General features: G+C 33.0%; 1 protein-coding gene across 3 annotated transcripts in view; it reads left to right on the plus strand.

The window, feature by feature from the left end:
- The window catches only part of PPP1R12A (protein phosphatase 1 regulatory subunit 12A), a 144,030-nt gene that overhangs the window by 71,485 nt on the left and 57,935 nt on the right, over nt 1-14,610 (plus strand). For all 3 annotated transcript variants that reach the window (XM_046011154.1, XM_046011153.1, XM_046011152.1), the window contains exons 4-6: nt 3,869-4,028; nt 7,895-8,039; nt 14,508-14,582. In XM_046011154.1, the coding sequence (XP_045867110.1) occupies nt 3,869-4,028; nt 7,895-8,039; nt 14,508-14,582 (380 nt within the window). The remainder of the gene's footprint in view (nt 1-3,868; nt 4,029-7,894; nt 8,040-14,507; nt 14,583-14,610) is intronic.

A 14,610-nucleotide genomic window follows, 5' to 3' on the forward strand; every position in this document is an offset into this window, starting at 1 on the left:
CAGAGATTAAGAGTCTTGCCCAAAATAATACAGCTAGTAAGTGGCAGATGAGGGATTCAAACCCAGCAGTCTAGGTTCAGTTTCAGTGTTCTTAATCCATTATACTAATATTCAAAGAAGTTACGGCTTTCTCAAGGTCGCTAGCTGTTAAAACAGTGGAACTAAAAGAAAAAAAAGGTATTGTCATATGTAGTACAATATGGGTTTTTTCCCCCCCTTAGATTTTAATGACCTAAACCACGGTCTAGAACTAATCGGTAATATTTTAATTTTTTTTTAAATATGAGAGTAGAGTTTTTCTTTCTAACTGGATTTTCTTAAGCATAAGAAATTTCCCTTCACACATACTTTAATTTTAAATATGAGCTGTTTGTTTTTTACATATAATTTATATGAGCATGATTTGGAAGCAAAAGAAGATAATCGCTTTGTAATTAGATAAAGATAGAATGAAATTAGACAAGTCCAGAAGTGAGAACTACATTTTTTTTAAATTTCAGTCCGGAGGAAATTTAGAATAGTAAAAGATAATAAAAGTAAGAATATTTAAGATGATAAAGACAAAAAGCATAATGATAATAAAGAGGTGGTCTGTATTTTAAAAGACTGAGTAAAAGTATAAAGCGTAAGAAAATCAGTCTGAGAAAAATCATTTAGTAAGATTATGTTTAATGTATTATAACTTTATAATTTCTTTTAATGAATAACATTAAAAGTATCTTAAATGATATGAGATGATTATCTTTTGGTAGGAAATTTTTGGTATATAAAATTGATCATTATGAAATAGTGTTACTTTTTAAATAACGTTCATAATAGGTTTTGTTCATTAAAAGTATATAGCATTTCTAATGGGGTTTTACAAAGTCTTTTGGGGAATCTTTTTTTAAATTCATTTATTCACTTGAGAGAGAGAGCATGAGTGAGATGGGCAGAAGGAGAGAGAATTGCAAGTGGACTGTGAGGCAAATGTGAGCCCCACTTGGGACTCAATCCCACGACCCTGAGATCAAGACCTCAGCTGAAACCAAGAGTTGGACCTCAACCAACTGCACCACCCAGGCGCCCTCTTTTATGGGAAGTCATATTGCAAGTTCCTTTTTAAATGTGATGTGCTATAATAGTCCCTACTTTGAAGATGACTTCCCTGTACTTAATGTAATGTGGGGGTTTTAAAAATGTTTTCATTTTCATTGAACTTCAGTTGAATGGTTTAGTTATGCCTTGAATAATTGGTAATTTGCTTAGGCAAGGGAAGGATACAGTCCATGTAGAAAATAATAGCTTGCACAACAGCACACAGGCATGATGTACTTGGGGACCTTGGTGGAGATCTAGATTGTAAGAACACTACGTAATGCTAAAAGAGAAAAAATAGAGGTTAAAAGTGTATGGAGACCAAATCATAAGGAAGGCTATGTCTACTACATAAAAGAGCTCGAGTTTTGTCTTAGAGGAGGTAAGGAGTCATTGACAAATTTATGTAGAAAAATGAATGATTATATTTTGATATGGAAAAACTGGCAGTGGTGTCGGAAATGAATCAGAAGGTACTGAGATTGCTTGAGTTAAGGGTCAGTAGTAGAAGTTAAAGTGTGGGATAAAGGACATGAACTAAAGTGGTGATGAACTATTATACCATCAAGACAACAGTCTAGGAGATGGCAATTCGAAGTCTGTGAACTAATTGGATGAGGGCTGGGAATAAGGTAAAGGGAAGGATTAAGGATGCCTTCCAGGTTCCTGGGTAAGTGGTAGTACCTACTATAATAAATACAAGACAGGCAGAAAGCTGACTGGCTAGGAAAATTGAATTAAGATTTTAGCATTAAGTTTCAGATGCCCGTGGCATATGATTTTATTATATTATTTACCTAGTCTTGACTCTCTTCTATTCTCCAAGCTCAGATATCCAGCTGAGTACCTGATACCCAGTTAGGTAGATGTCTGTCAGGGCATCTCAAACTTCACATTTCTCTTACTGAAAATTTAATTTTTCCAATTGCTCTGGCTGAAAACCTTTGATTCATATATGACATCTTTTTCTCTTACATCCAAACTAACAACAAATTCTGTGGGTGTACCTTGAAGATTCCAGAATCTAATCTCTCTCTCTCTCTTTTTAAAGATTTTATTTGTTTATTTGACAGACAGAGATCACAAGTAGGCAGAGAGGCAGGCAGATAGAGAGAGGGAGGGAAGCAGGCTCCCCGCTGAGCAGAGAGCCTGATGTGGGGCTCTATCCCAGGACCCTGGGATCATGACCTGAGCCAAAGGCAGAGGCTTTAACCCACTGAGCCACCCAGGTGCTCAAAATCTAATCTCTTTACCACCTTAACTACTACCCTAGTTTAAGCTACTATTATCTCTTGTCTGAATTATTATAGTAGCCTCCAATTTGATACCTCAGTTTCTTCTCTTAACTTTCAGTTTAAGTGATCCTCTTAAATTAAGTCAGATTGTGTCACTCTGCTCATTGTTCTCACTACTTTATAGATACCCTGGCCTTCTAAACAGAACATTCCAAGCAGGCTTTTACCTCAGAGTCTACAAGGACTTCCCTATGCCTGGAATGTCTCCTAGATTAGAATATGACTGTCACTTTTTTTTTTGCTCTAATGTCACCTTATAAAGAGACTTGGCTATACCAAACCATGTAAAACAACAGTTTTTATATTATCATTACTCTCTGTCCCTTTACCTTGCTTTATTTTTCTTCACATATGTATTATTTTCTGCCATCTAATAAGTTCACTTCTACGCCCATTACACCTTATAAGAAGTACCTGACATCTTGTAGGCACTCAGTACATATTGAATGAGTGGGTGAATGGCTAAATGGGCGAATGAAAGAAAAAAATCCTGACCAGACAGTTGGAATACGTGGATATGAATTATAGGTGAGATCTTAGCTGAGAAGGGGTGTGTGTGTGTATGTATGTGTGTGTGTAATTGTTTTACTTATTCATTCATCATGTAGTTAGTATATATTTACTGATCCCTTTTACTCTGTATTAGGTACTCATCTAGACAGTGAGAGTACAGGATAAAAAAGCAATATCTTTACATTTAATTAGTTCATGGGTTCCTGGAGTAAGACAGACTATATAATTGCACTCTGGTTTATGCTGTTCATTAAATAACCAGCAGTTTAAGTCATGAGACCACACGAGATCATTTAGGAATTTCAAGGTTATCTTTTCTACTTTAATTTTTTTCTCTAGATTTTGAGCTCTTTGAAGGTAAGAAAGTTTAGTGTAGTGTTCCTTTTTAAATTCTTTCCACTCTTACCATCTCAACCTCAGTGCTTAATAAATGCTTTTAAGTGAATGAACATCTATATAATTTATTAAAATTATACTGCTGATACTAATAGTGAAGAATGTACTATATTGGAAAAGGAAAGAGTTTGGTAGAGCATCTGTATGAAAATTGCTAAATTTTCTGAGTCGAAATCTTCTATAAACATTTCTATCTAGTAGGCTAGAGTTCAGAGAATTGGTCAAAGCAGTTAGAAATTTAAGACTTAATTACATTTTGCTTTGTCTTGTTTTTAAACTAAAGGATGATATACCTAAGGAAATAATCAAATTTTTAAGAACAAAGGATTTATCAGAAAAGTAAAAAGAAAGCCAAAATAATATTGTGGGGCAAAAACTAAATAATGAGTAGAGAAGGCTAATAAAATAGCTATAGTATTCCCACATTTCCTTATTGAACCAGCTTGTTGTTAGCAGCCCATTTTTCAAAAATACGATTTCATTTTTAGTTTTTATTTAAACTTGACTTGTTTTGAATAATTTTACTTCCCAACGTAGAAAAAACATTTTCTGTAAAGAAAAAATAAAAGCAATTTTTATTTTATCAGGGGTTGATATAGAAGCAGCTCGAAAAGAAGAAGAACGAATAATGCTTAGAGACGCAAGACAGTGGCTAAATAGTGGTCACATAAATGATGTCCGACATGCAAAATCCGGAGGGACAGCACTTCACGTTGCAGCCGCTAAAGGCTATACAGAAGTTTTAAAGTAAGTTTTGTTTTTCACAGTCGTTTTTCTAATTTGGTTTACTTTCTTTCATTGTTCCTTTTCTTCAGATACCTGCAGACATTGTTTTGAAATGGTTTATAAAAGTGATTTGATGTCTATTTATAGGAAAAAGAAAACTACATTGAATGTTACTGCTTTATATCTAAAGCCCTTTTTTTTGCTCTTGAATTTTGATTATTCTGTTCTATTCTTTGGTTGTAGTTTTCCACTAAATTAAAGTGTCAGACAATCATTAAATGTTACCTTCTGGGGTGGTAAATTACTACAAAGCCATTTTGAGGTTCCCAGATTGACTAACTCTGGTTACTGAGATTAAAAACAGTATTCCATATAAACATAATGATCATATTCAAAGAACTTCATTCTTAGTGGATATTTATTTACATGTAATTTGTCTAAAATGCAGTTTTCTTTTTACTACATAATTTTGGGACTCAGTGCTTTTAGCTTAATATCAGGTTATAAGCAACTGAGACTTTTTAGGTCTATATATTGATCAGCATATTTCCTTGAAACAAAGCGCTGTTACATCACAATAGTTTTTTTTTCTTTTACTTATGCAGTGCAAAGCTGGCAGCCATATGAAAAAAATAATTCAGTGCATAACTTTTGTTATATGTATGTGAAAGGAATAAGACTAGCACGGAGGAAAATCTTCTCCACTCTTTATATTGTTATGTTCCACCGGAGCTTCTAATATAAAACTGTTCTTCTTATTCCCTCTGCTCAGTAAAAACCGTGAGGTTTAAGTGGGTCACCTATTCCCAAGTTTTCTCCTTTTTTCAATCTTGGCTCACTTCGGTAACTGAAGCCTTCTAGAATAGTGAAGTTAACTTTTGATTACCTTTTCTTATCCTGTGTGTTTTTCTCTAATCCAAAAATTAGCAGACTTGTAGACCCCATTAGCAGATCACAAATGAACTTAGCGACTTAACGACAGCATTTTTTAAAGAAAAAAATTGAAATATTAGAGTTGCATATGGTAAAGGCAATGTATTTTGAGTACTAGTTGCACTGTAAAATAGTTTTCTACACAGCTTCCAAGTGGTCTTTAATTAGGTGTCTAAGCTCTTAAAATTCTTTATTAAGATTTTCAGTGGGGATTGGGATACTCCTCAAATTCGTACTTAAGACCGTAAGTCATCCTCTTAAACTAAGCTGCTACCATTGCTCTTCAGGCATGCATTATTCCAACTATATACATCTACTTGAAGTTCTGTCATGATGTCTTAATGCCTGCTTTGTTTCTGTCTAGATACCTTCATTCACCATCTCTTCAACTTGGAGGCAAATTCCTTTCGATCCTTTGACTCAGTTCAAGGCTCTTAAGCCTATGAAATAATATGTTCAACCTTATTCATGATAAGTGCAGATAAAGCTCCAATAAATTACCATTTTTCATCTGTCATGTTGGCAAAGATTAAAATGTTTGGCACACTGTTGGTGAGGTTGGGGGAAAGGCACTCTTTTATGTTACTGGTGAAAGTATGAAAATTGAACAGATTCTATTAAAGTAACAGTTATTCTTTGGCTTAGCAATTAGTTCTACCTCTAGGAATTTTTTTTAACAGATATTCTCACAGAAAATAAGGTATGTGCTAATAACAACAGCATTATGTGTAATAGGAGTGAGAGAAGGTTGAACAATTTTTGATACCCTCTTTCACTGAATACTTTGGTAGTGATTAAAAACACTATATATAGATACAGAAAGAACACTAGGATATATTAACTGTAAAAAAAATAACGACAGAAGTATTCATCATTTGTGTTTATATTTGAAAATGTTAGGGGCATCGGACGGGCTCAATTGGTGAAGCATGCAACTCTTGCTCTTGGGGTTGTGGTTTTGAGGCCCATGTTGGGTGTATAGATTACTTAAAGATAAAGTCTTTAAGAAAAAAAAAATTTTTTTAATTTTTTTGCTGGTATATACATAAAATCTAAGGATCCAATCAAACTAGTTAGTATAGTTATCTGAGGGAGGGGAAACTGTTTGGCTAAAGGTCAGCTGTGAGAGTGTGACTTCCCTATATAGCCATTTATTCTTTTTTATTTTTGAACATTGTAAGTATGTTTCTTAAATAAAAATATGTATGAAATGAAAAATAAACAGAAGATTTCGGTTTCATATATAACCTTCTCCCCACTTATTACCCCTTTTCCTTTCTCCACAAATACACAACCCCTTTCAATTGAATTTGATGCTTTTCAACTCTGTACTGCCATTGCATTACAGAAACTGTCTTTGAGGGTTGATTGTTTTACTTGACTTTTGTCCTCCATTTGAAGTTCTTTGACTATAATAAGCACTATCTTATATTTCTGAGTATTGTGTGGCCTGGCATATAAAGAGAGCCTTATGATTATGGGGGGGGAATAATATCTATCTATCTATCTATCTATATATATATATATATATATATATATCTACCTTTCTTGTCTTGCCTCTCCAGATAGAATCCCAAGTACTTACAATTTTTGTCGCTCAGAATATTTAGTATGATTCCAGTTCATATTTTCTAATGGATATATTTTTATATCTTCCAATATTATTGTCTGTTAATAAAATTTCTGATAATATATGTTAATGGACCTATTTTTTTGAACTTTAAGTTCTAGACTTGTATCTGTTAGCCTGTTCTTTAGATTGAGACTCTTAAATGTTGATCTTCAGGCAGGTAATAGGGGACTTACTGAAAATATAAATTGGCAAGGTCCATCTCCCAATATGCTGTTTATTCCATAGGACTATAGTGGAGCTGGGGAATTTTTTTTTTTTAAATAAGCCTTAAAATGGCTTTGTTTTGGATCCAGAATTGGAAATGGCTGGTTTAGATATTCTTAGGAAATAGGGGATCAATTCGTGAAATATAAATAAATGAAGGGTTATGTATTAGCTATCACTACCACCTCCTGTAGGTAAAAAGAAGCCCTTCTCAAGCTCAACTTCTTGGAAAGTAAGGTAAAAGTCAACCAGATTTCATGAGTTATAAAGTATTTACTACTCGCCTGTGTGTGTGAGGCTGTGTGCTATGTGCAATTTATAGACCAATTCTTTGCTCTCTGAGCTTAATTTTCTAAATAAAGGTTAATGTCAATATAAAGTTAGGAAGGCATACTAACATAATTTATACAGTTCTTTGCACTGTATTAAAATGTATTCCTCTTTTCTAGCTTTGTTGATAATTAGTATTCTGCTTTCTACTGCTGCAGAAAAGTAGACTCGACCCCTTGAATATTTGTTTTGCTTTGTTTTGTTCTTAACAGATTGTCATTTTCTTACGAAAATTACCCATGATAAATCATTAAGCTTGGTGAAAGCTTTGTGAAAGCTTTCTCATCAACTGCAAGGCAACAGAAGAACTACTAAATAAATTTGTTTGATCCCAGTTTATTTTTAGAACACATTTAGCTTGAGATGATATATTAAATGGATACCTGAAGACATTCCCTCAATAAATCAGTTTAACATACAAATTGATCCAGGAGTTTTTGAGTTCACATTGAAAAATTACTGACTTTCCTATGAAAATTTCAACTATAATTCATATTAACAAGAATAAATTAGTATTGCACCAAACCATAAGACCTGTTAGTCATTAGGAATTAATTAAAGCTGAATGCATTATTAGGACAGTAATTCAAGATCCTCATTGCCAGTGTTTTCTGATAATTATTTTCTTTTGTCCTAGTTAATTCATTGAAGGGAAGGGAGAAGATACGAACTAGGGAAAGAAATACATCACAAATTTTTGTTAACTTGCATGGTATAAAGCTAATGATATAAGTTTGCTCATTTTTAGATTTCTTAATGATTATCTAATTCACTATAATTTCTTTAGACTTTTAATACAGGCAGGCTATGATGTTAATATTAAAGATTATGATGGCTGGACACCTCTTCATGCTGCTGCTCACTGGGGTAAAGAAGAAGCATGTCGAATTTTAGTGGATAATCTGTGTGATATGGAGATGGTCAACAAAGTGGTAGGCCTTTTAAATGTATTTTAAATATTTAAATTTTTAGAAATATCCAATATGTATTCTAAATATTTAACTTTTAGAAATAAATGTTTTAAAGTCTGAAAAATGTTGTAATATAAATTCTGTAATTGTATTAAGTTTTGTGAACTGTACCAAAGAACATTTATCAACCACTTATTGATTTTTATTATCAGTTATTTAAGTTTTTCTCAGTCTGTGAGGTGGATTTAGCCTTATTCCTCAGAGAAAGAAGTATTATTCTTTGAGTAATCGTATTACCATACATAATAGATTTGGGTATTTGGGAACTCATAAATAAAGAAAATTTTGCATTTCTCTGTGAATGTTTTCTCCCATCATTCTGAGTTGGAACACATGCAGAAGTATATTTCTGTTTCTCTTTAGCTGATAGTCTTAATAGCTTGTTTATGGTAGCTTTTTAAGTGACATGGATAATGGGGTCTTACAGCATGTGAGACTAGTAAAAACCACAAAGTTTTAGCCCAAATAAAATAATTGAGATACAACGTCTAGTCCTAGTTTTGCAGATGAGAAAACCATTTATGAGGTAGAAGATTTACTTAGTATCACCCAACTAGGTAGAGGGAAAGAAGGAGTGAATGTCATATTTATATATGTATACACACACACACACACACACACACACACGCACACATATACATATACATATATATATATTTTTTAACAAAATCATGAACAGATTCAGGTTATCAGATTCCTTATTAGATGAGGTATTTTTTCCTTGACTCCCTTCTAAGCACCATCGTTCAGTTACCAGTGTCACCAGTATTCCTGTTAGTTCCTCCTGTTCTGTGTTCATGATTCTTCCTATCTACCAACAGTTGCAGAGCTTAAAATACATCTCCCCTAGGTGAGCTTGAATACCCTTAACTTCCATAGAATATCCCTTATATATTCCATTTTATAAGATAATGTAGTAGATTACTTAGCAGAGATTCCTAAAATGATCTCATCTTTATTTAAGTGGCACCATCTGATCCTACTGTGTCCATTAATATAAGTACTGGTGCTGATTATGCTCTAATTAACTGCAGATTCCAACTGGAGATCTGCAAAGGGAAGAGAACAGATATGATATACCATATGCCCAAGATTTTCCTGTGGGTATTTGGAGGTTGTGCAGATTGATATCCTAGTTGCTGACATGAAGCAATAAAGAAGCCCTGTGAGCTCCTTTGCTCTTTCTGGAGCATTTCACATATGTGTTTATGAATGTGTTTTAAGAAAGAAGTGTGCAGGCAAGTTAAAGTCTAAAAAGTAATGAAAATCTTCAGAAAAATCAAGATTTAAAAAATGCTTGAGATCCAAATGTTTGAGAGTATAAGTATAGGTTTGCTTTTATATAAGTATAAACATCTTTGATTTTGTAGTCATGACTTTTGGTAATTTGCTTTCTCTATTTTTACTATAACAGTATTCTGTTTTATAATCAGCGTTAGAAGACAAATGTTGATACTGTTAGATTTTAAGTTAAAAAGCTAGGTAATTTTAGCTTGACAATTCATAACTTCCTCTCCCTTGGTGTAGAAATTCTGCCAGGCGCTGGGATTTTTCTGAAGAAATTAGTAAATACCTCTTACGTTCTAATCTCTGTTCTGCATGCCTCTCTCTCTCCCAAACAGCGTCCCCTGATGGCCACTTGTTCATTGACATGGACAGACTGATAATTGGTTCATTCTTTGGTAGTGGCCTCCAGATAAGGACCAGAGAGAAAAGCTTATTAATGGAAATGCTTTTCCAAAAAGATTGTATCATTTTCCAGTTTAAACGTGTTATGTTTTGGTAGTGATTCATAGACAATATATAGTATATATGAAAAAATTATTTTATCTTACACCTGTGCTGTAATTGTCTAATTCCTTTGCCATACAGTTCATCATAATTATGCTCTAGGGGAAAGACTGCATATAAATAGTTTTGCTTTATCTCCTTTTGTTTCTATCTTACTATAGTAGCAGTTTCTTGTGTCATCCTAAATTTTAATATCTTATCCCTTCATTTCATCATTTCAGTATTTCTTTATATGATCTTAGAAGAATTATGCCTCATAGTTCCTTAGAATTTTATAGTTTTCACCTTTTCACATATATTATCTAATGCTTTCCTTTTAACAGCCCTACAGAATTGTTATCTGAGTTACGCAGATTTAAGAACATGATCAGAGAAGACAAGTGATTTTCTTAAAGCCCTAATAATTCAGTGTAATTAATTAAGAATAATTTATTCTGGGGGACCTGGGTGGCTCAGTTGGTTAAGTATCCAGCTCTTGGTCCTGTCTCAGGTCATGGTCTCATGGGTTGTGAGATTGAGCCCTGAATTGGGCTCTGTGCTTAGCTGGGAGTCTGCTTGAGAGTCCCTCCCTCTGCCCTTCCCCCTACTTGTGCACATGTGCTCTCCCTTGCTCTTTCTGAAATAAATAAATCTCTTTTTAAAAAAGAATAATTTATTCTGCTAAGTTCCTCTGCAGCTTTTTCATAGTTTTTGATTTTGCATGTCTTATTTTTCCAGATACTAACTCATATGTTGTAAAAATATGATTTTAAAATTTTTATCAGAATTGGATTTTTCTTTTAAAATACCAGGATTTTAAAGACATAGTTTAATGGCGAGAGGCAAATAATGTATATAGCATTTTAAAGGCCTTTATGCCATAAGTATACCAAAATGCAAGCATTTTTGTTGTTGGGAGGGAGACTGTATTCTATAGTAATAGAAGATATTTTTACAAGGCTTTGTATTTTTAAAATTTTAATTTTATAATTTTGCCTGTGTGAGTTAATCTCTGCTACCATTGGCTGCATTTTACAAAAAATATGTCATACTATTCCATCAAAATTAGTCTTTATTGTATAAGCCTGCTTAAATAAATTTATTTTGTCATTTGATACCTTCAGTACTTATAGATTTAAATTTTTAATAAATTTATTTTTAAAATGGTATCAAAAAGTACTTACAGAACTTTTGGGATTCAGATTAATTCTTTATTAATAGAAAGTATAATTTTGGTAAATGTATAATACAGAAAATGCAACAAATCATGTAGAAAATTTGAAAGTCTTTCTACATTAAAGTGGGAAAAATGTTCTTAAAATAAGAGATTTTGGTCTTATTTCTTTAACATTGTAAAACATTGGCTGTCATTTTAACTCATTATAAGTTATGTGATACAGACTTTAAATCCCAAGATTTTTATTTTGTTTGCTTAATTTATTAAAATAATTGTCTTACTAGAATATAACCAAATATTGTTCCTTTTAAAATACTAAGATGTTTTTCTAATTGGAATTTTCTTTTAATACAACAGTGATTGGTAGACAATCCAATCTAACAGTGATTGGTAGACAATAGTTACCAAACTTTTTAGTTTGGTAACTATTATTACAAAGATTTAAGTGAATAAAAAAACTGCTGGGGCGCCTGAGTGGCTCTGTCGTTAAGCGTCTGCCTACGGCCCAGGGATCGAGCCCCCCATCAGGCTTCAGGCTCTCTGCTTGGTGGGAAGCCTGCTTCTCCCTCTCCCATTTCCCTTGCTTGTGTTAAATCTCTCGCTGTCTCTCGCTCTCTCTCTGTCAAGTAAATAAATAAAATCATTAAAAAACAAAAAAACAAAACTGCATCTCCTTAATGGGCACATGGGTTTTTTCCCCCTGCTTTCATCTGAGCTTATTCTTGTTTTCTGTAAAGACAGTGGAGCAGTAGAGACCTAGCTTCTATTCCCACTTTCCCTTCATTGCCTGCATGATCTTAAGTAAATGCCATACATTCAGCCTAGGTTTCCTCATGTGTGCAGTGGGAACCATAATGCTTGTCCTGACTACTTCACTGGTTGTTCTTGAAAATGAAGAGAGATCACACTTGTAAAAGCAATTTGGTTAGAATAAGTTAGGAAAGAGTGAAGAGTCTATGAAGTCAGACTTAAACAGTAGCTCTAGTGTGATTCTGGTAATTAACAGATGTATTGTGAACTGATTTTTTTTAAACTAATTTTTTTTTAAGATTGTTTTCTTTATTGATAAGAGTTCCTATTTTCTTATTTCTTAGCATTGTACCCTCCTCGGTTATTTCTTGGTTACATTGAGTGATTCTGTTTATATGCCCTACTGTGTTAGCATCCCATTAATGAGGCATAGTAGCCTTACAGTAATTAAGAACCAGGTCATGTTTATAAGACTTTGTAATTGGCTGCCTTCATGACTGTCCTATATATTGTTTAATGAGCATGGTTAAGTTGAGGGGTGTGCTTTCCTGAAATTAGAAACTTTACTCTCTTTATAGCCTGCATTTTACTCTAGTTTTTATTCTCTATCAGCTGCTGTTTGCAAAGTAGACTCATTTTTCAAGGGAGAAAGTGAAAAGAAAGGTTAGTAAGGTGATCCATTTCTTATTCTTGTAAAGGAAAATTCCTTGGTTACTAAAATAACCCCATTTACATTTAACTGCTGCTAAAATATAATTATAATTCAAAAAATTTTTAAGGTGCAGTATTTCATTCATGAGAAGGGTTGATAAATGCTTAAAATAATACTTGAAGCCAGTTCGTTATTTTCACTTAAGATGATCTTGAAAACAATTTGCATATCATAGTATGTGTAACATTATAGAACTAATTATACAAATAGACTATGATATAGAAAAATGGATTACCATGTATTTATAATCTAAAGGGCACCTTCAAAATTTGAGCCAGTTACTTTGTTTCAGAGCTACATGTTCTTCAGGAATTTAATTCTTAGCGTTTAATACTCAAGGTTGAAATGTGGGGAAAGGTTTATTAAAGCTAAAACATTTTCTCCTGGACTGAGTGGGAAAGGATAGGTTGGTTCTTAAATTCCTACTGGGAAGATTTTCCAACAAGAAAATGCAGATACATAAGTGTTTTTGAATACGTAAATTTTAAATACATACATTTGCCTATCTTGATAAAGTAGCATTTCATGTACTTTTAGGATACATCTCATAGATCATATTTTTAATTTTATAAATAGACAGTGGAAAAACCAGCTCAGATATTAGGTAGCTTATATTTCATTTTATAGCACTGGAAAATGTAACTCCTATCCAAGTAGATGGCAGCATCCTAATGTTGGTGTAGAATTGAGGGTTTTAGATTTGTTTTTTAATGGAAGAGCTTATATAATTTTAGAAGGCATTATTATCTACTCATCTGGCTTTTTTGTAGCTGTGAGACTCCTTTTGTGAAAGAAATTTGAATTGCCTTTAAGATTGGTATATTTTCTAGTTTTTTTCTGAGAATGGATTGTATACCAGCCAACATATTAAGTAGAATGTATTCTAATAATGAACTTTTTTGACATTCTGGAATCCTGTACCCACAGGTTTATTGCAGGCAACAGAAGAAAACCTTACTACGTTTGGTCAGCAGCTCTTTGAAATTTTCTTTTCCACAGTGAATAAAAATAGATTGACAGATGTTCATCTGAACTAATTTCTGAAACTAAGGCATATCTGTGGCTGGCTGAACTTTAAGCAGCTTGGAAATCTATATTTTTACTTTGTTACTCTGTTAAGACTTTCATGATTTTTGGGGAGGTATCAAAAAGAAAAAAGGCCTCCCCTGAAACAAATAATACGTTATATGTTAATTTTTTAAAAAACAAGGCCTCGAAAGGTTAAATAAACATGGAGTTACCACATGACCTGGTAATTTTACCTAGAGCTGTATCTCTAAGAAAATGAAAACAAATGTTCACTCAAAAACTTGTATATAGATGTTCGTAGCAGTATTATTTATTATATATAGCCAAAAAGCAGAAAGCAAAAGCAAGTATCCATCAACTGATGAATAGATTAACACATGTGGTATGTCAGGCAATGGAATATTATTCAGCAATAAAAAGGATTTAAGTTAATGCTTCCATATGGCAACATGGATCAAGCTTAAAAACATTATACAAAGTGAAAGAAGCTGGTCATGAAGGACCACATATTTTATGATTCCATTTATATGAAATGTTCAGAACAAGCAAATCCAAATCTGTAGTAACAGAATGTAGGTTAGTGGTTGCCTTAGGCTGGAGGATTGGGAAGGGAAATGAGAAAAGTGGGGAGGTCATTTCTTTTTGTAGTGATGAAAATGTCCTATATTGATTATGGTGAAGGTTGTAATTCTCTATGAATATACTAAAAACAATTGAATTGTACACTTTAAATGGCTTTTTGTATGGTGAATTTTATGTCAATCAGGCTGTTATCAAAGAAAGTAAGGAGAGGTGTATCAACTGCTTCTCTCACATGAATTTCTGATACATCTCCTTTAAATCATACTGTTGTATTACTACATGCATAACAAACTACATACATAACAAAATGTTATCTAACTTCTTTCTGTATAATTATACAGAATCACCAAAGGTGTTTTATAGTTTATTGACTTTTTACCATCACCAACACCCTTTGTTTCCTACCCAGGGTCAGACAGCATTTGATGTAGCAGATGAAGATATTTTAGGATATTTAGAAGAGTTGCAAAAGAAACAAAATCTGGTATGTTTGATGACTGTCTAAAATTGTC

Source organism: Meles meles, chromosome 7 (assembly GCF_922984935.1).
Source record: "Meles meles chromosome 7, mMelMel3.1 paternal haplotype, whole genome shotgun sequence".
Lineage (NCBI taxonomy): Eukaryota > Metazoa > Chordata > Mammalia > Carnivora > Mustelidae > Meles > Meles meles.